At 37.5% G+C, this 21,881-nt stretch overlaps 1 protein-coding gene across 3 annotated transcripts in view; it reads right to left on the bottom strand.

The window, feature by feature from the left end:
* The window catches only part of F13A1 (coagulation factor XIII A chain), a 165,184-nt gene that overhangs the window by 87,759 nt on the left and 55,544 nt on the right, over positions 1 to 21,881 (bottom strand). For 2 of the 3 annotated variants that reach the window (XM_030314906.1, XM_030314907.1), the window contains exons 5-6: positions 7,651 to 7,769; positions 5,104 to 5,211 (exon numbers count right to left, since the gene is read on the bottom strand). In XM_030314906.1, the coding sequence (XP_030170766.1) occupies positions 5,104 to 5,211; positions 7,651 to 7,769 (227 nt within the window). The remainder of the gene's footprint in view (positions 1 to 5,103; positions 5,212 to 7,650; positions 7,770 to 21,881) is intronic. The other variant, XM_030314908.1, reaches the window with a different exon arrangement.

The following is a 21,881-nucleotide window of genomic DNA, read 5'->3' as shown; positions in this document are numbered from 1 at the left end:
TCCCACTATCTAGACTGGTAGATTCTCAACAATTACTTGTTGAATGCATGAGTTAATATTGGGTGTTTTACCACCATAGGCGTCATTATAGCAGTCACTACCACCAATACCACCATCAAGCCATATTTAGTACCTCATCCTCTTTTGGAACTCTTTCCTCAGGGATTCAATGCCTGTAGCTAGTCAGAATTCTTTTATATTTCCACCTTCTTTCGCTTATCCCCTGTTTCAAAGTACACTTATTTTGGATGCCATTCCTTTGTGTGTGTGTGTGTGTGTGTGTGTTTGTTTTCTTTAGGAGACAGCTATGTAATTTGATGTAGTAATTGTGTTATTCGTACTAATGTGTGGGTAGTGACCTTCCTAGGAAATATGATCTGACAGCAAAAATACTATCTAGTTCCAACTCAGCCCCTCATTTGCTATGTGACATTGAGTGACATCATTTCCAAGGGCTTCTTCACCTAGAAGATCCCTGAGGGTCTTGCAGATTTCATGAATCGGTTTTGTGTGCATTTCAACATAGACTTTCTGTTGATAAAATCTCAACCTAAAGGAGAAAACCTGCCATGGAGGTGAGATTTTAGGGGTTTCTCAGTGAATAAGCAAGTTGCATCCGCAACAGTGGCCACTGAAGCAGCAGTGTGTCTCCCTGGAGAACCTCTCTGCCCATAGTTGCTGCCAGATCCAATCAGTCAGAGGACAGGTAGCCACCCAGCAGTAATGCTAGGCTATATTGTCAGTGCCTTTCCTCTTTCCCAGAACCGTGTTGTTTTTGTCACAGATGGCATAGCACAACTGTTTTGATAGTCTGACAGTGGCTCAGAGTCCATGTCTGGTTTCTTCCCAGTAATTCAAGGCCAGCAATGGAATGCTTTATTAATGTCCTGTGAGCAAAATAAATTTTCAGGCGGTACAAAGCATCCTTCTACAATTTTCCCTGGCCCAGAACTTGGCAATTGTCCTGATGGGGAGTGTCGCATCAGATATGATGTAGAAAAAAAACAGCAATCAAACAATGTAATTTAAAGGAGAAAGTGTAACTTTGGGCAACATTCTTCTTTTTTTCTAATTTCCTCTATTTAAAATATTTGTCTCTCAAATTGTTCTGCAGTGTAGCTTTGGTAAAATGTACCCCTCAGTGTTTAGAAGAGCCTGAATAAAAGTTATCTTATGTAAGGTTATAACATCTCAGACCCAATCCCCCAACAACGAGATTACAGGATTTTTAGGCTTTCTTTCTCTAGAGAAAATCCAGTAGCTCAAGGCTGTCCAGATTGTCATAAACTTTTCCAGTTTTCACATCAAAGTGAAGTAACAGCAACTCCAAATAAGAAGAAAATAAGATACTGAATTTATAAGGAAAAAAAAATAGAAGAAAGAAAAGCATTGGTTTGAAGAATAAAAGGATATCCATGTTACCACTGGGAATAACTAACGTGGTTTGAGCAGAGACACAAAATTTTATTTTAAGGATGAAGTGAGACCTGCAGAGGTTGAGTGATTTATTCTGGGTCACACAGTAAGTTAGTGGTAGAGTCAGAGCTGAGAGGTCTGATCTGACAAGGGCCAGGGCCCTTCCCACACAATGCTGCCTCCACTTTTGCTTCAGTAGAGGAATGAAAACCAGCAAGTTTTGAATGAGCTAAGAAGACAGATCGTCTATGCGGGTGAGAAGAGAGGGTTATGTGTCCATTGCATGGACTGGGAAACTGAACCACAAAGGAGGTTAGTGCTGTGGCCTCTTTGGGGGTGATTTTTGACCCCCAGGGGACATTTGGAAATATCTGAAGACAATCCTGGTTGTCATAACTGGAGGGTAGAAGGTGCTACTGTCATCTCTAGAGTAGAAGTCAGCGATGCTGCTAGAATCCTCTTGTGCACAGACCAGCCCCCATGACAAAGAACATGTCAAGATCATTGACACTGGACAATAAAGATTTTTATCTGGGGATTGCGCACTTAACACCCAGATTTATATTATCATAGTTATCATTAGAAAGTTTGCACAACCTGAGTTATTGTCTGTACTCACTTAGCATGGTGCACTCACCAACTCCTTGCAAATTCCCTGCCAATCTTCAGTGCTAGACTTTGCCATGACAAAGTAGGCAAATTTGTCTTTGAGGCCCCAATCATCTTCTCTTGCCTCTTGTTCCTACCTGGCCCTCTCCAGGTGTCCAGCCAGGACCAGGCTGTTCATCTCCACTCCTTCCTGGTAGCAGTTGATCTCAGGAAATCATTGTTGTTGCCCCTCTCAGAGAATTTGCATGTCATGATGTATGCCTGTCTTAGTATTGTATCCACTGTAAGGGATTTCCAGCCTCGGTGACCAGGCTGGGGAGATGCTTAGGAAGAGTTCCTAAAACAGCCCCCCAGCAGTTTCTGTTTTCCAACGGACTGGGCCAGGCCCTGAGAAAATGGGCACAGACTCCTTTGCCTGGGAATCAACATTCTGGCTGGACTCGTGCAACTGCAGAACATTTTCTTTCTGGGCTTTCTAAGTACACCTTGGAGCACGTGGGTGGCTCAGTTGGTTAAGCGGCTGACTCCTGATTTTGGCTCAGGTCATGATCTCACAGTCCTGAGATGGAGTCCTGTATGGGGCTCCATGCTGGGCATGAAGCCTGCTTATGCTTCTCTCTCTCCCTCTGCCCCTCCCCTACTCATGCTCATGTACACGTAGGGTCTCTCAAAAAATAAATAAATGCATCTTCTCCTATTTTAAGGCAAATTTTTGAGAAATTTGGGGGGGGGGTCCTTTGTTTTGTTTTTCTTTCAGTCTCTGTTTAACTTCACTCAGCAATTTCAGGATAGATATCCAGAATTTGTGAACAGGAGAGGAACTGTCTGAATGACCAGAGAACAGTTGACTTTTTTTTTGAAGGATCATGTTTTTTATTGATTTTTCAGAGGCTCAATATTTCAGTTTCTAAAATCATTTTAACGGAATAGATTTTAGAAAGATTTGCAGAGCTCTTCTAAGGATTAAAAGAGAAAACAGTTATGAAAGGGTTTTGAAAACTATCAAACATATATTCTGTATATGTAAACAATGGTGGGGGTGGAAACAGAAATATGGTCCAAAATGGCCCACAGTGGGGCCTCTGCCCCCTAACATCCAAGAAAGACATCCCCCTCTACAAATAAAGGCAACCCAAACCAAACTATCCCTCCCTGACCACCCATAGATTCTGTTTAGTTCTAAATCTTATCATTGGGTTATAGGCTTTCAAAATTAGAACTCCATAGGCTTTTTGTGATTAATAACATTCAGGGCAATTTGCATTAGGATTGTGTGCTTAAAACAAGACTACACTGCTTCCATTGGCCAGGTGCGTCTACCTCCATGTTTGCTTCCCTCTCGCATTGCTTGTGTTAGACAGTGGTTTCTAGATTAGTAAAAATACACACAACATATGAGTAAGCTTAGGCTGGTGAACATGCCATTTCAGAATGCTTACGAAGGCATTAGTTCATATTCAACCATGAGAGCTGTTGCCTCCTTCTCCCTGCAAACCTGCCATGGTAACTTCAAAGGAAAAGAAAAATGGGAATCTTGTCTAGGAAGCAGGAAAAACAGTGATCAACTACAGGTCTTATGTATGTCATAAATAGTTATTATAAAGAAATTCCTAAATTCTTTAGAATTCATCATCTTTTCATTGTGTCATACATAAACTAACAACAAAAAACAAAACTGCCTTTAGATACTGGCTTTTACCTTCTTTTTATGTCCATGATCTTCTAAATTTACATGTAGCTTAAGTACTAGTAAAAAAAAACCTTTGGGGGTTACTAGGTGGCTCAGTTAGTTGGGCATCTGACTCTTGATTTTGGCTCAGCTCGTGTTCCCAGGGTTGTGGGATTGAGCCCCAAGTTGGGCTTAGCACTGAGTGTGGAGTCTGCTTGAGATTTTTTCTCTCGCTCCCTCTCTCTGCCCCTCCCCCTCACTCTCTCTGTTTCTCTCTCTAAAAAAACAAGCAGCTTCTTAAAAGCTAACCAGAAATTAAATTTCATATCACTCTCATTCTAATATGTTTACATGAACAATATTGATTTTATTTAACTCAAACCAAACTCAAAGACAAAATTTTTCTGAAGAGAGAATTTTGGTTTTTTTAGAAAACTTAAGGAAATTGATAATAAAGGATTTTGAGGGGGAAGGGCTCAGTCTTTGAGTAAATGAAATAGCACCTAGATGAATGTTTCTCAGGAATATTCCGCGCATGAACCAGATTTGGTATGCTTTAATGTATCAAGGGCAGGATGTATGTACTGTCTTTATCAGGACAGTCTAGGACTGCACAGAACCTGAGCAACACATTTAATCTGCCTTCCACACCTGACCCCCAACCTTCCCATTCATGGTGATTCTATCTCCTCTCCAGGAAGCTGTTCCATTGCAGGATCTCTAAATTCTTGAAGATGCTTCAGGATCTCCTACAGAGAGCAGCATGGGAGGTAGAAAGTGTCTAGATTTGGAGTTAGCAGACCTGGGTTCCAGCTGAGGCTTTAATCACTGACAAACTGTTACCATCCTGTTTTCTAACTTGTAAAATGGTATGTGTAATGCCCACCCTACTTATCTCATGCAGTTAATGTGAAGAATTAACTATAAACCATAAGCTAAACTACCTTTTATAAACTATAAAGCCCTATGGTGAGGTATCATTAGAACAGAAGCTAGGATTTAGAGTCATTTATTTCTTTACTCTCACTATGGGTGTGAAAATGGAGAAAAGCAGTGTCTTGCACATTTTTTTTTTACTTTTTGGTGCTCCTTGATGTTTGTTTGTTTGATTAATAGATAATAGTCACTGACATTTTGTCACAGTCACTCCTCAGTCCCTAAGCAAGAGATTCTTAAGAATAAGTGGTCTATAGTATCATTTCATCTATCACCATTTGTCTGAAGCCAAAGAAACATACAGTACTGAGATAAGATTTTGTTCTATAGCACTGAACAAATTCAGGGAATTCAAGACTCTAACAAATAAAAGTTAAAGTGTCAGTCATCATTTCAACAGCTCTTAATGAACCGGCATCTATGCTGAGGCTAATGACATGTGTAGTCAATATTAGTAATCAGTACTCGCTTACCATTGCAGATCCAACACGGCTGACCTTGATGGGATTCCCTCTACCAGAAAGGTCCATTTCTGCTCTATCCATCACATACAGGCAAGCATCAAGGATGCCATCCTCAAACTATTTGGGAAAAATTAAAAAATAAAATGAAAAAAAAAAGAAAAAGAGAAACTTCTTTTTTTTTTTTTTCAACGTTTATTTATTTTTTTTTGGAACAGAGAGAGACAGAGCATGAACGGGGGAGGGGCAGAGAGAGAGGGAGACACAGAATCAGAAACAGGCTCCAGGCTCTGAGCCATCAGCCCAGAGCCCGACGCGGGGCTCGAACTCACGGACCGCGAGATCGTGACCTGGCTGAAGTCGGACGCTTAACCGACTGCGCCACCCAGGCGCCCCAAGAGAAACTTCTTAATATCCACTCAAAAGTAACATGAATCCTTGTGCTTTTCGAAAACAAATGGCTCTCAGGTACATCACAGGGAGGTACTTTGGGCCTGTATACCTTGCACTGGAAGTAGTAGGAGACCTCGTGTCACAAACGTCTGCCCAAGGTCTCCCTTCTTTTAAAACAAAGTGGACTCTAGGGTCAAAGGGCAGGCAAGAAGGCCTGGAGAAAGTTTATATTATCAAGGGAACAGCCTGGTAGTCTGCTCCATTGCAGAATCTCTGTGTTCTTCAAGATGTTTCAGGATCCCCTACAGAGAGCAGCACGGGAGGCTGTTCATAGTTGATTTCCTTAGAAAGAACTACTGACCCCATGAAACACCACGATTTTCTTTTAAAAGAAAAGGAGGGGGACAAGGACAAAATAGTAATAAAATGGCAAAATGGGGATACTTCACCTATACTGCACCTCACTGTACAAGAGACTTCCCTGAATATAAACACCTTGCATATTATCCACCCACGTACCTGTGACAGAAACCATAGTCTTAATGGCTAATAGCCATGTAGTTCTTTATTAAATACAGTTAGCATACCAACTTTGTGTGCACCCTGAACTGATGGGATGGATGCAGTAAAGTAAGGGCACTATTTCTTCAGGTATATAATAAAGAACTCATTATTCTGGTTCTTATTAAGCACCATTTCTCTGTCTGTGGGACATGAAGCAGTGAATTGAAGAGGTAAAGAAATAGTTATAGGACTAGTTGTTTCTCTGCATCACAGCAAACTACTGGCTTGGCTGGTTACTTGGACTGAAAGACCCGTATTCATGGACTCTGATGACAACAGACAGATGGTGGCTGTGCTCAAGGGGGTATACCCAAAAACTACTCAGCATGCTGGCTGAGGAGTGTCCTGATCATGCTTGGGACTCTTTCCCAGTCCTACTTGTTACCCACCTTGGTGAATTTTTTCTTATTAGTTTTCTACATAATGTCACTTTGGGGACATAAATAGAATCACACCTACACATTAGGATTTAGAACACTAGACAATAGGCAATATCATGGATTGTATGTCACTCAGGAAGGGAGGGCTTGTAACCAGGGAGCAAGGTGGGACTGCAAAAGCAGAAGAACACACAGATGATCCTCTTGGCAGGACATCAGAAATGCAGGTGGGCACGTGATTTCTCAGGAGTCCGGGTGAATGAGCAGGACATAACGTCAGGCAGACAAGGCAAGAACTAGTGATGACACAGGTCCCAGTGGCCAAGCTGGAGCAGGGGTAGGGGATGCAAGGGGAGCCCACATGGAAGTCAAAAGAAGACATGAGAAGCCAAGAAAGTATCATGGGACCTGGTGACGCCGGGTTCCATGAAATGTGCCCCCTAGATACCCAGAACAATGGTGCACAATTCCCATCAGCTCAGCCAAAACTCTCTACTAAATAACACATTCACCTTTTCTCATGTTGCTAAGGAGGAACCTTTGCTGATCCACAGGACAATGCATTCATTTATGGTAATATGGTAGAAATATCAGTCACTTGTTCCACTGTTAAAGATACCAAGCTGAAATAGTTTGAATTATTGAATATCTAAAATGGAATATCATTTGCTATTTTATATCCAGGCAGTCATGTGAGATGGCAGTTGATAAAATGTCTCAAGGCAAAAGTCCAGTGGGCCCTCCTTTGATGAAATGGTGATCGTCTTTTCTAATTCTAATTTCTAATTTTCTAGTATCTTATACTAACATTTAAAAAAGGTGATTTCTTTGAGTTGAGCACACACCTTGCAGTTATCATTATCAAAACACTTTTCCTTATAAGAAAAAGAGAACTTTAGTCCATTCGATGTTGAAGAATGATGTCTGAGCTAATGAGACTTCTCTGTACTGGATGACAAGCATTTCTCACTAGAATGCCATGTTATCCATAGAATCTCTGATCTTTGGAATGTTGTAATACCTGAAGAGACGTGATTGCAGTGGCTAAATTATGCAGATGCCTTTGTAAGTCTCTGCTCCTAGGCTGCTTGGAGCCTCAGATCCTGAAAAGCAGGGAATTGTGCATGTCTAATATCCACATATCGTGCCTTGCAGTGAAACATGTGACAAAAAAGTATCGAGGAAAAATGTCCTTGACAGTGACAAATTGTAAATGCCTCACCTGACCATAGCTCCAGCTTCTAGTCTTGATGTCATTGAAGTCTCCATAAAATATAACCCCGATGTCATTCAGGACATACTCTTCTCTTTCTTTATCATCATCCAGATACACAGCATCCTCTGTGTCAGAATTTAAACATAATGACAATTACCAAACCAGACTGTTTTTATAGACTTGTAAGTGTGTTCTGGTCCTAAACTGCAATTTAATCAACTAAATGAAAAAAAAATGTCTTTTGTTTCCACTAAAGAGAGCTCATTTCCCAATATGTAATTTCAGCAATGGTGAACCTAATCAGTGGCCGAGATCAGCATGTAAAGGATGGCATTTGTCAGCAAAATGCTGACAAACTCTGGCTTTAAGTTCCAAGCAGCACAATTAAATTGACATGTCTCATTAAACATTTTTAGGATTCTGGGACATCAGTAGTTTCAGAATCAAAATTCCATGATGCAGATATGAATCTATAACACAGAGCGAAGAATAATTTCCAAGCTATTAACGTTAATAGAAAACTAGCCGAACTGAAATGATTTTTAAAACAAGTCTGGGGCATATTAGAATACAGCATGGTCTGTCATGCCTGGTGTGTGTGGCCCATCACTGACAGGAGGAGGCAGGCTGGGGGTCATCTCCTATCAATGAACAATCCTTTGTGAATGTGTTGGTAAGTGTGTATGCCTGACTGGCCTGCTGAGTCAGCTTCTTCCATTGCAAGGACTTTTCTTCCCTGTGGCTATAATCTCAGAAAGGCCATGCTCCCCACCTGCATACTTAGTAATCAGCCTGGTACTTATTCCCAGGCCAGGTATGAAAGCGTCAAAAGCATCATTAATAAAGGCAGGACAATACAGATATAAGTTACACTCAAGTCAATTTGCATGTCTGGAACAGGGGCATGTTTGATTCTGATTGGGGACATGACTTATTATGTTTCTCTAGCCCAGGTCATACATGCTACCCCTATTACCTTTTGGGGACTCTTTCCTTCTCATTCCATGATAAGACTTTTACCACTCTCTTTGGAGTGGCTGTCAACTTGGCTGCACATTAGAATCATCTGAGTAGATTCAAAAACTTCTGATTCCTCTTAGAACTCTAAATTAATTAAATCAGAATCTCTGGGGGTAGGGGAGATCCAGGCATCAGGTGTTTTTTTTTTTTCATTTAATTAATTAATTAATTTCACACATCAGTGATTCTGATATGCAACCCAAACTGAAAACAAATGCTCTAGCCCTTTGTTATCAAAAAAATTGTTGAAAGACCAGTGGCATCAGTGGCACCTGGAAGTTCGTGAGAAATCCAGTCTCAGGCCCCAGCTCAAGACCTACTGAATCAGAATCTGCATAGTAACAACACCTGTAGGGATTTACCTATACATTAAGGTTTGCAAAGCACTGTTCAGTCCAACCAGCTTAGATCCCCATTCTGGGCTACATTATAACTTTGCTTGATTCTTGGGAGAATCCTTGTTCTTGTCTTATCTCCAGTACTTTGTTCTACCTTCCTCTTTCTTTCTTCTCCCTTTTGCCTACTATTTGCCTGGTTTCATGCAACTGTAAACAAATATGCACACACACACATACACACACACACATTTATGTGGATACTAATATCCCATAAACTGCACACATTTAAAGTGTACAATTTCACAATCGAAATAGTAAACACACCCATCACCACAAAAATGTCCTTATGTCCCTTTGTAATCCTGCCCTCTGGATTCTCTCTCTGACCTACCACTCCTGCCAGAGAACCCCGAATATGCTTTTGGTCATTGTAAATTCATTTGCATTTCCTAAGATTTTATACAAGAAGAATCCAGTGTCTACTTTTTGGGGGTTCTGGCTTCTTTCACTCAGGCTAGTTATATGAAATTCATCCATGTCATATGTATCAATGGCTCATTCATCCCAAAGCCATTTCATGTTTCCAGAACAATCAGAGTCACATGACAAATGTGCTACGGGCTTCCCTCCATCCTGGCAGATGTGAGCTCTGATGCTTCATACAGGCCTTCCCAGGTCTGGAGGCAGAATGCCATGGTTTTACAGCAATCTCCAATTAGGCAAAGGGCCCTAAACTGAAACGAGAGCTTCATTTCCCAGTGGAACAAACCAGGGACAGTACATAAAGGAGTGCCAACGGAGTCTGAAGTCAATGTTTCTGAGTAGAGAAGCACAAAAGAACATTTTTAAAAGAAAATAACATGAGGGTGTGCTTGAAGGGGCAATGATCATTTACATGCGAAGTCCTTCACCAGATGCAATCAAAACATCCTGAAAAGTAACGGCCTCATTTGTTTTCATTCTTTTATGATAGTGGTTTAACTGTTGTGACCATTGTAATGATAACATTGTAGTCAGATGGGTTTCAAATGCCTATTATTGAGATCGAAATCTCTTAAGATCACTGAGGTCTAGAAGTGCCATTTGGGAATGCTTTTTTAACATGTCATTACAATATGAGATGTTTATGGCCTTGTCCTATAAGCTATTAGAAACTGGATTGTATTATAGAGCCACTGTAATTTAAACGATTGATATAAAAATAGATTAATGGGTCAAAATAGAGAGCTTAGAAATAGATGTTACTATATGCATGTTTCTATGAAATTAATATGTGGTAAAGAAAATATTATAAATCAAAGAAGATGACTGGAGTGTTTATTAAATTCAGCTGAGAAAATTGGCTGTGTGGGAAAGGTAAATTTTCTGTACATCAAAATAAATTGAAAATTAATTTAAAATCTGAATTAAAAAATAGAATGCATAGGAAATTTAAAATAAAAATTTAAATTATTAAACAATAAGTAAATAAAAACTTAAAAAAAGAAAAAAATAAATTGAATATTTGGTCTCTAGATGAAAAAGTTTTATACAAACAAAAATAATAGAAAAGGTAAAAAAGGAAATAACTAATGTGGTTTTTTAATATAAATATAAAACTTGAATTTCAGATACAATAAAATTTAAAGGACATAAAAAACTAGAGAAATATGTCCAACAACAGGAAATGTTAGCATATTTTCCTTATATGTAAAGAATTTCAATAAATTGATGAGAAAGTCATAAAGTGCATTTAAAGTCAGCAAAAGGAAAACCAGTTCACAGAAGAGAAAATGCACATAGAAAACAAATGTATAAAAGCAATTTTAACTGAGTAATAACCCAAGGACTGCAAAGGTTTACAAATAAATTTTTATCCACAAAAAATATAATTTCAATCTATTTTCATTCTTCTACAGATAATATTTTTTAACTTGACTTTAAAGTTTGGATTTTTCTTTGAAGTTTTGACATTTAAACAGTTTGCATCTAGGTGTGGGTCTTTTTTTTTTTTTTTTTTTTTCATTTACCAGGTTTGATGCACTATGATCCTTTATAGTTTGACAATGTAAGTCTTTCTTCAGCTTTGGGAATTTCTTTCCCTTTTATCTTTGACTATTTTATTCTTTTTATTTTTCTGCATTTTCTTATAATAAAGTGACCTTTAGGCAGATATTAAATTTTCCCGATGTCTTCCATGCCTCTTATCATACTTTCCTCTCCCTCTCTCTCTCTCTCTCTCTCTCTATATATATATATATACATATATATATCTGTATATCTATATATCTATATCTATATCTATCTATATCTGTGTGTGTATGTGTGTGTGTGTGTGTGTACACAAAAATATGTATGCAGTATATAAGAAAGTATGATAAGGTGCATAGAATATGTATATATTTTATTCCATATATTTTACAGTATTAGAGGTAGGAGCAAGAAAGAATACCATCTCCAGAAGAATTGGGGAATTCCTGGAATAAAAAATGGTTGGGTGAAGTTTGATTATCCAGGTAATGGGCAACTATAGTAAGGCATTGGGAAGATCTCTATATACTACTACAGAGGGATATCTAGGATCTCTTGTTAGATTAAAAAAGTGGAAAAATATGTATATAGATTACTACTTTTTATCTAAGAAAGAAGGGAGATAAATAGGTAAGTAGGTAAATACATATTTATATAAATACACATATGTACTTACATTTTTAAATGTAGAGATAAGCCAAAAATTAACAAAGTTATTATCTAAAGTGTAGGAGGGAGGGTTGGGAGTTAGACTTTCTTTCTGAAGTGTCTTTATTGTTTTGTAATTTGACTTTGAGGTTATGTAAATGTTTTGTAAAGTTATAAAACGAAACCAAATAGAAATAAAAGACAAAGCAGTTTCTAAATAAACGAAGCCAAAATGAAACAAATGAATATGACTCTAATAGATTAGTGGCTTTGAAAAAGAGAACTATTTCAAGTTACTTTGGTTTTATTTTTTAATTAATTAATTAATTAATTAATTAATTATTTTTGAGAGAGAAAGAGAGAGGCAGAGTGTGAGTAGGGGAAGGGCAGAAAGAGGAGACACAGAATCCAAAGCAGGCTCCAGGCTCTGAACTGTCAGCACAGAGCCTGCTGCAAGCCTCGAACTCATGTCTGCAAGACCATGACCTGAGCTGAAGTAGGATGCTTAACCAACTGAGCCACCCAGGTGCCCCTATTTATGTATTTTTTTGAGAGAGAGAGTGAGCAAGATAGCACAAAAGAGAGTGGGCATTTGTGCATCAGTTGGGGAGGGGCAGAGGGAGAATCTTAATAAGGCTTCATGCCCAGTGCAGAGCCCCATAACTTAGGGCTCAATCTCCCCAGGGTGAGATCATGACCTGAGCCGAAATCAAGAGTTGGACACTAAACCCAGTGAAGCCACCCAGGTGCCCCATGTTTCAAGTTAGTTTATTTAAAAAAAAAATATTTTGAGAGAGAAAGTGCACACAAGTGAGCAGAGAAGGGGCAGAGATAGAGAGAGGGGAGGGAGGGTGAGAGAATCCCAAGTAGGCTCTGCACTGTCAAACACAGAGCCCTAGGCACAGCTTGAATTCATGAACCTTGAGATCATGGACCTGAGCTGAAATCAAGAGTCAGATGCTTAACTGACTGAGCCATCCAGGCACCCCTCAAATTACTTTAAAACAGAGTAATTTTACTATATATCTGCCGTAGAATATAACATAAAGACAAGAAAAACTGTAAAATAAACAAAAAAAAAGAGAAAGTAAACTGTTTTAGTAACCATGTTGTTACTGATAATATTGATATTGTTATTTTGAAATGAATATGATATAAGCAATCATGTTAATGGCATTAGAAGCCAAGATTTGCAGGATAAGAGAAAAAATACATAAGTAAAATCAAAGAAATGGAATTTGAAACCTCATATTTTAATTTCAAGCCACTTCTTACCTAGTATTCTTTTGCAAATCATTTTAGATTTAGTGCTATCTTTCCTCAATTGTTTTATTAATTCTTTTTAATCTGGAGGGAAAGGCATTCTTTTCTTTTTCTCTCTCTCTTTTTTTTTTAGTGACTTACAGGCATGCTCTGATGGTACTGCAGCCTCCAGAAATGGGTATCATAACTCCTGCTGTTGCAGACTAAGAGCTGGACCGATTTTGAATAAGAATGAAAGCATTAAAAAAATCTGACTTCAAAAAGAAATTTTTCTTTAAAATCTTTGTAAAATGGCTACAAGACTGACTCATCCTTGGAAAGCGTCATAACTGAGTGAGGTTCACATGCTTGCTGACCCTCCCAGTGCCATCCATTTCTAGAAGTTCCCTATCTGCTTGTGCATCCTCTCTGAATCTTATATGCACAGTCTTTTTTTTTTTACTCCAGAGAAAGAAAAATGTATTGAATAAAGAAATTTAATACATAAAATTATTAAATAATTCTTTTAAAAGTGTAACTTAATCATGTCAAGGATAAAGCCAAAGAACTTGTCTGAAAATGCTGCCTGGAGCCTACTGTGTAAATGCAGGTGTTTTGTAAAATAATCTTGAAACTATATATTGACACGTGTTTGGTCGGATTGCATCAGGTTTAATTTGTTTTGTTTTTCATTTGAAAATGACTTTAGCATTGATTCATTCCATGATTACCACATTCTTCCATTAAGAGATGTAAATCAGTGCAGTAATACTTCAGAAGTCTTAAAGAGTATGAATTTGGGGTTAAGCGGCTTCTTTGTTTCTTCTCTGTCCATCCGTGTCAGTTAAGATATTTGTTTCTAAGAAATCCTTTGATGTTTTAAGCCAGAAATTAGTTTCGTAAAGCTATTTTTGAGTATAGTTTGTGTGAAGGAAAAGTATTTAGCTTTGGTAATAACTTTTCCAAGCTGACCCCGCTCTAGCAAGATATTTTTCAGTGCTTTTATTTTATTAGATTATGTATTTTTTTCTGAAATATTTTGTAATAATTAACTTTTTTTGGTATTTGTTCCATATGAAAGGTAGTTGGTCTGTAATTAAATTGCAAATCTAAAACCACTGTTAGTTTTGTAATTCAAAGTATAGGTAATTTTGTCTTAGTACATCATCATTCCACCTGCTGCTATAGCTGGGATCCCATTGATCTTCTAGCTACCATTCATTTCCTCACAGTTCACAAATGAAGAATGTGAAATTCAGTGAATGCAGTTACTAATCTTATCGGGGGGGATGAATCTCATTTCACCAAAATTAAATTGTATTTGCACTAAAATGATGATACAAGTTGATGGCACTCTCTGGAGTTGGAAGAACTCCTCACTTAAGACTCCAAAGTGGCTTATTCAGCTAAATTATAGGTGACTACTCTTCACTTTGTTCACCCATTGGGGAGTGTGATTTTTTTTTAATGTTGAAAGGTGGACATTCTAACTGCTGTCAAATATCTCTGTTTTAGGAAGACATAACAAGAAAATTAAAAAAATATATATGAAGATACTGCTTATCTTTTCCCATATTTTTGTATTTATTCTTTTATGGCCTTCAAACACATTTTTGGAGATTTGCTTTTACCATGATTTTTCATCAACAAATATCATTAAGATATTTTTTTCTATTTCTACTAGTCCCTGCAACACTATGAAGTGTTTCAATCAGAGCATACTATGATAGTCAGAAATCTAATTCCATTATAATAAAATATCAAATAAAAGGAATTTATAAAAAATAAATTTAAGTTGAAAATATCCTTAATAGCTCATAATGCATTTTCTCTTTAAAAACTACGTTTTCAACTTCTGTCCACTGAAAAGAACTGGAAGAAACAACCATTGCAGTAGCAGTGAGTCTCTTGAGCCTAGATTATGGTCTCTAAGTATCATTCTTTTCTCTCCCCTCTCCTTACTAGAAAGTACCCAGGTTCCTTAAGAGACATGACTCATAACAAATCTGGGTCAAGAATTGTACAAGACCATTTTGAAATACTTCCTCCTACCAGAAAATAAAGAGGCTATTAAAGATTCTAAGAGTCACAACAAGGAATCAGAAATAAATTTGAAGGGGCATTCACTGTCCAAAAAGAAGACAATTCAAATATGAAAAAGAAGTCACTGCAAAGGATTAAAACACAAAAAATTTCAATATTCATAAATTTATAGTAATTTAAAAAAATTCATTGGTTATCTTTGCAGGGTGCTAAAAACCAACTCATTATTCTGATAACTTAGAAATAAGGAAAGAGACACATATCTAGACTTCTTATATGAAAACTACCTCAAGGCAACAAAATAAGTGATGCTAATAAATGCAGAAGGAATAGTAAGATTAGAATATCACCATTTTTGCAATTGCTAATGAAATAATGAATCTAGGCTTTGTTAATGGCTAGTGGGGAACTTCATAATGGATGGATAAGATTGACAAAACCTAATCCTATTGATAAATCTAAATATCACTAAAAAAGTGACAACCAATCATTATGTATCTCCTGATGGGATGGATGCCCTGAGAAGCATACAGCATGACTTACATAGCATTCTTGCTCTACCTTCCCAACCCCCGCCCCTGCCACAAAAAGAAAATGTTTCTCTTTAAGACAAATTTGATTGAGTCTCAGATCAAGCTAACTGCTTAACAGAAAATACAGGGGCTACAGAAATGTTACATGACACCAGGAGATAGCCTAAGATGTGGCAAAATCTTGATAATCATTGAATCTGGGAGATATATAAATAGATATTTACTGTACTATTCTTTCTATTTTTGAGCTTGTTTGAAAACTTTAATAATAAAAATAAACCTTGCCAGAGGGCATAAAAGAAAACTTGAATAAATAAGAAAAAAATTTCAAAATGTTTCTAATTCCTGTAAAGATTCAATATTGTAAAGATATAAATTCTACTCAAATTAGCTGATATAGTCAATGAAAACCCAACCAAAATTCTACTCAGATTTTTTGAGAATTCCGCATTTTAAAATTTCATCTAAAAAGGCAATGTGAAAAAATAGTCAAAAAATAAAATGTTGAAAATGAAGAAATATTGAGGAACTTTTCTCACTTTGGCTCTAATTTATCCATTTCGGTATCCATGCCCCTTGCCATGTAACCAGTCATCCTATCTAAAGGTAGAACATCTCCCTTTTTAAAATATTTATTTATTTATTTATTTATTTATTTATTTATTTATTTATATTAATTTTTTTAACATTTATTTACTTTTGAGAGACAGAGTATGTATTGGGGAAGGGCAGAAAGAGAGGAAGACACAAAATCTGAAGCAAGCTCCAGGGTCTGAGCTGTCATCACAGACCCTGATGTGGGGCTCAAACCCATGAACAGTGAGATCATGACCTGACCTGAAGTCAGACGCTTAGCCGACTGAGCCACTCAGCTGCCATTAGAACACCCCCCTTTGGACCTTGGAGGTTACTTTGGCTAAAGGGTGTTAGTCGAAGTGATGCAGGCAGGGGTTTGAAATGTGCTTGCACACTTGACCATACGCTCTTGCATTTCTGCCATCATCATGAGAAAAAAACTGTCCTAGCAAGCCCACTAGTCACAGAAGGATGAGGGACATATGGAGCAGAACATCTATATAGCTGTGTGGTGAGGAGTGGGACCTTTCTGGCTATTCTCATCTGAAGCAGAGCTGGCCAGTTCAGCCCAGCTCAACCACAGACAAGTCCCGGATTCATGAGAGAAAATGCTTGCTGTTATAGACCAATGACATTTTCTGGTCTACATTTAAAACTTATTGCAATCTTTTTTTCTTTTAAGTCGACTTTATTTATTTTGAGACAGAGAGAGCACACGTGTGTACACGAGTGGGGGAGGGGCAGAGGGACAGGGAGAGAGAGAATCCCAAGCAGGCTCTGCTCTGTCAGTATGGAGTTCCACGCAGGGCTCATAAACCATGAGATCATGACCTGAGCCAAAACCAAGAGTAGGATGGCTAAACATCTGAGCCACCCAGGTGCCTCTTTCTGGTTCTTTCTTATATAACAGTCATATATATACATATATGTGTGTGTGTGTGTGTGTGTGTATGTGTGTGTGTATACATACATATATATACATATTTATATAGCATTACTATGCATTACTATGATTACTAAAGCAAAGTTATAATGAAAACTGATTTTGACACAGTAATAGAAAAACATATGCAAAGAGCTAGATGTATATTAGATCTTAGTAGATGCTAAACATGGCATTAAAATCAACAGGTAATGATACATCTGATCAATAAATGATATTTTGACAACTGGCTATTCCTGTGGGAAAAAAATTTCAGTAAGACCTTTTTTCGAACTAATAGAAAATTTGTCAATAGATTTAAAAGATTCATGTACATCTCTTCCTGCCATCCCTTAACTCACCTAAATTGTCCCAGATATGAACAGGTCCAGAAATGCAATACTCAATCAATAAATGTATTTTAAAAAGTTCAACTTCACTAATAATTAGAGATATATGAACTAAACCATGAGATGTCAATGTAATACCATATTTTGCCTATAATATTAGCAAATATTAAAACAATTGATAACACCTGGTGTCAATGAAGGTATGACGACAAGGATATTCTCTTGTACTAGGGCTTTATTATAAACTACAGCAGTCTTTTTAAAGAGTAATTTGGCTGTATCTAGGCAAATTTATTTATTTTTTTATTTTTTTAACGTTTATTTATTTTTGAGACAGAGGGAGACAGAGCATGAATGGGGGAGGGTCAGGGAGAGGGAGACACAGAATCTGAAACAGGCTCCAGGCTCTGAGCTGTCAGCACAGAGCCTGACGCGGGACTCGAACTCACAGACCGCGAGATCATGACCTGAGCCGAAGTCGGCCGCTTAACCGACTGAGCCACCCAAGCGCCCCATCTAGGCAAATTTAAAATGTGAATTGATTTTGACCAAGCAATGACATTTCTATGTATTTATTCTACAGAAATACATTTGTTTAACATCTGTGTGAAACATTCAATACAGCATGGTATGCTATAGTGAAAATAGGAAGCAATCTAAATATTTGTAAGCAGGAGACCAAATCAATTATGGTACAAGCACACCCAATGGTTATTAAAAAGAATATGTATGTACTGATATAGAAAATTCTCCAAGATATATTATGCAAGGAAATAAAATATAGAGTAACATGCACAAACAATTCCACTTGTGTTTTAGAAAAATCCAAACTCTATAGAAATGTATACTTATAGCAAAGTATCCAGACAGTACACACAGTTAAAGTTGGGTTTTCTGTGGAGGTTCTCAAGGATCAGAGAGTAGGTGAAAAGGAAAGTTAATGTTTTACCATATATATGACTACATGTATATATTTGAAAAGTGTAATGTATTCAATTAATTGTCAATTAAAATTAAATCCACTCAAAAATGCATCAAATGCATGGAAATACACCAAAGTGTTTGTGATATGTAGATCTCTGATTTCCTTTTATGCTTTCATTATTTTAATTTCTATAAGGCTTTAATCATCAGAAAAGAGTTAGTTTTGAAACCTAAAATTTTTTTTTTAAGTTTGGGGTGCCTGGGTGGCTAAGTTGATTGAGCATCCAACTTCGGCTCAGGTCATTATCTTGCGGTTTGTGAGTTCAAGCTGTACTTTGGGCTTGCTGCTGTCAGTGCAGAGCCTGCTTTGGATCCTCTGTCCCTCCCCCCCCCACCACCCCTCCTGCCCCTCTCCTGCTCACACTTTCAAAAATAAACATTTAAGAAAGTTTTTAAAAAGTTAGTTTTAAATGTTGCATTTAAGTGAAGCTATTTAATAAGAGGTTAAGATCAACTTTCAAGTACCAATTTTTCTTCTTATTAAATATCATCATATAACCATACTTTTTCCTCCTTTAAATGTCCCTGCACCCTTTTCTTCCCAGCACAAGCTAGATTAAGCCTTGTTTGCTCAGTTTCCTGTGGATGCTGTAGTTAACATCCATTCATATGGAGATTATTCTGTGATTTAGTTATTAAATGAAAATGTATGTTTTTAGTATTTACCATGTGCTAGGAACTTTCTGAGTGTGGTATAGAAACCAATGAACTCATTAAAACTCATAATGTCTCTGAGAGGAAGGCATCATTTTACAGGTGAGGAAACTAAGGAAGAGTAAGTAAAGTATCTTTCCCAGGACCATAGTGCTGGTAAGAAGTGAAGTCAGGAATACTAAGCTGTCTCCCAGGTAGACTGTGACTCTTGGGTCCAAGGCATCAGGTCTCTGTATCCCCAGCACAGAGTGCCTGGGAATGTGGCACAATGAATATGTCCTGTAAGATTGAGAGGTGGGGACAGATATCTGGAGCTTAGAGAGCGAGAGAAGAAGAAAGTGAAGGATTTACTTTTGGGCTTTGGGTTATTATTGATGGGCACTTATAAATTTAAATGGCAAACTATGAATAAGGAGGAGTTCTGAGCTCAAGATTAGGCTACCCTTTTCCTTCCAGCAGGTGAATTAAATCTCACCTCACAACCGGAAGGCATAATCATGAATCCACAGCAAGGCAAGGAAGTCAAGTGGGAAGCCTTGATTTTAATTTTAAATTTATTTATGATTTTAAAAGAAGATTGAAGGTGGAAAGCGGTGCTTTCTTTCCCCCGTTTTTATTCAGATCTGTCACTTTAAAATATAGTTGTCCAAAGCTAGGATAAAAAAAAAAATTACATCACCATGGAAACTCCAAAACACTCCCTATGTTTGATAGGCTAACAAAAATAAGAAAACTTAATCATTTGTCTCTGGAGATTTCTGTTGTTGGTTTTTGGGGGGGGGGGGCTTATATTTACTTTTTTAAAGAAATTTTAATATGCTTTAGAGGCATAGGAGGTTTTACCAGATCCTGGGGTGAAAATTGGTTCTCCACCTTAGTAAAATAGAGAATGCTACTAAAAGTAAAAACAGTGACAAATAACTCACTATTCTAGAAACCCATCAGTTTGAACTGTTAGAAAACACGTGTGCGTGTGTATGTTTGTATATAAGTGTAGGGATTGGAGCTATATCTCCCAGGTAGGAGGAGGTAGGTCTAAATAGCTTATAGAGTTAGCAGCAGCACCAAGGACTTACTGACAACCTCTTGATCCTAAGTGACCTCTGGCAAATAAAACTCAAGAAGAAAACAGATTCCACATGGTGTCATTGGTGAATGTGGCATGACACCTCCATCTGCCTTACCCATAGCTCTGCCACCAGAACAGACCTTCAACATGCTTTGTAAATAACTTTCCAGGGTGACTAATGTGAAGCAAGTAGTAAAGAAGAATGATCTCATTTATTTTACTATTCCTTTGATGGGAATAATGGAGCAATTAAAAAAAAACAAATACTGTGGGCTGAGAAATTTTTGGTATTCATTTATAGGGCTGATTTCAGGCCCCCTTGGAAATTACCACTCACCTCCCCATACCCAAAGAAAGTAGGAATTTATAACAAACAGGTAAAAATGAATGCTAAGCCTATTGATTTTAGTATCTGTGTAACTTCTTTGGGAGAAGGAGGGCTATTCATCACTGCCTGAGCTGAAAATTTCCTTTTGCTTATTTACATGCTATTTTAAAGTTTAAGCAAGTCCCATTTCCAAAGTCATTAAAGTCAAGCTCCACAAAGCGAACTCACGGATCAAAGAAAACTACAGTGCCAGGAATGCTATCATATAAGTTCTCTCCCAAAAGACTACCTACCAGCTTAAATCAGAGTTTGGTTTTGTTTCTGATCCTTCGGAAGAAATAATAGCTCAGTCCCTTCAAAAGGGCAAAATGTGTCACCTTTTTAGAGAAGAGAGTAATTTTAAGTGAGGGGATTAGGAATAACTTTTACTTGCCTCCTCTTTCTATAAAAGCTGAGCATCACTGAAGGAAGAGGGAAGCCATATTGGGTGAGGGTAATCACTCTTCAAGGGACTGGCTTCATCTGCAGAGCAAATGTGACTCTGGGTTGGTGTCATCATGATACCTTTTCCATCTCAAAGTAGATCAGAAGGGGTGGTGAACTCCAGCAGGCTCTGCACTCTATAGGCATGTTAAGGAATCACTTCCCGTCAGGAAATAGTAAATCACATGAAAGAACAGCATTTCCAGAGCCTGTGCTTTTGTTTTTCTTCCCAGGGAAGGCTCCAAAGCCACTGTCTTCCTAAAATGATTCAATATAGACAATTTCAAGGCCTGCCTTTGTACCCATTAAGTCTGGAATAAAAAGAATCCATGAAACACAGGCAAGTAGTTCCTCAACAATTGGGTCCATTTCGTTCCTTGCAAATATGTTGCATTACATTACAGCTCAGACCAGCTTGGGAAGTTTACTTGATTTGTGCTAATTTGCTAGTTTTGCTGGTTAAGGACTTTTCAGGGTACCTAAATATCTTCAGAAGATAGACTATTATTCACAAAGCAGTTCTACAAAGAAAATGTCAGAGTTTTGTTACTTAGCACATATCCTCAAAGGGAGTCTGTGCCCTTGTTGGCATGCTTACTTTTTTTTTTATTTTTTGCAAAGAAAACTGTCGTTTGATCTTATAGCTATCAACCTGGTTTTATATTTATTTATTTATTTATTTATTTATTTATTTATTTATTTATTTATTTTTCACAGCAGGACTTTCCAGTGTTGAAAATCATAGAAGCTTCCCAGCTGGCACTTACTTTTTGTTACACAAGATGGGATACCAATGGTTCTGGTTTTCAAAATAAAAGAGCTTATCCTGACCACATCAGAATATCCAAGTTTTAGCCCCAAGCGTGTTTCCTAATTTTCTACAGGACCTTGAGAAATTTATCTAACGCCACAGAGTCTATTTTCTCTCTTGAAATGTGAGGCTCATAATTCTCTTCCTTATTCCCAGAGTGGTTGTTATCAATTCAATTCAGCACACATTCATTGAGCATGAACTTGGTGCCTGGCACCATGCTGGG

Source organism: Lynx canadensis, chromosome B2, assembly GCF_007474595.2.
Source record: "Lynx canadensis isolate LIC74 chromosome B2, mLynCan4.pri.v2, whole genome shotgun sequence".
Taxonomy (NCBI): Eukaryota; Metazoa; Chordata; class Mammalia; order Carnivora; family Felidae; genus Lynx; species Lynx canadensis.
This window is presented reverse-complemented; position numbering and strand designations above follow the sequence as displayed.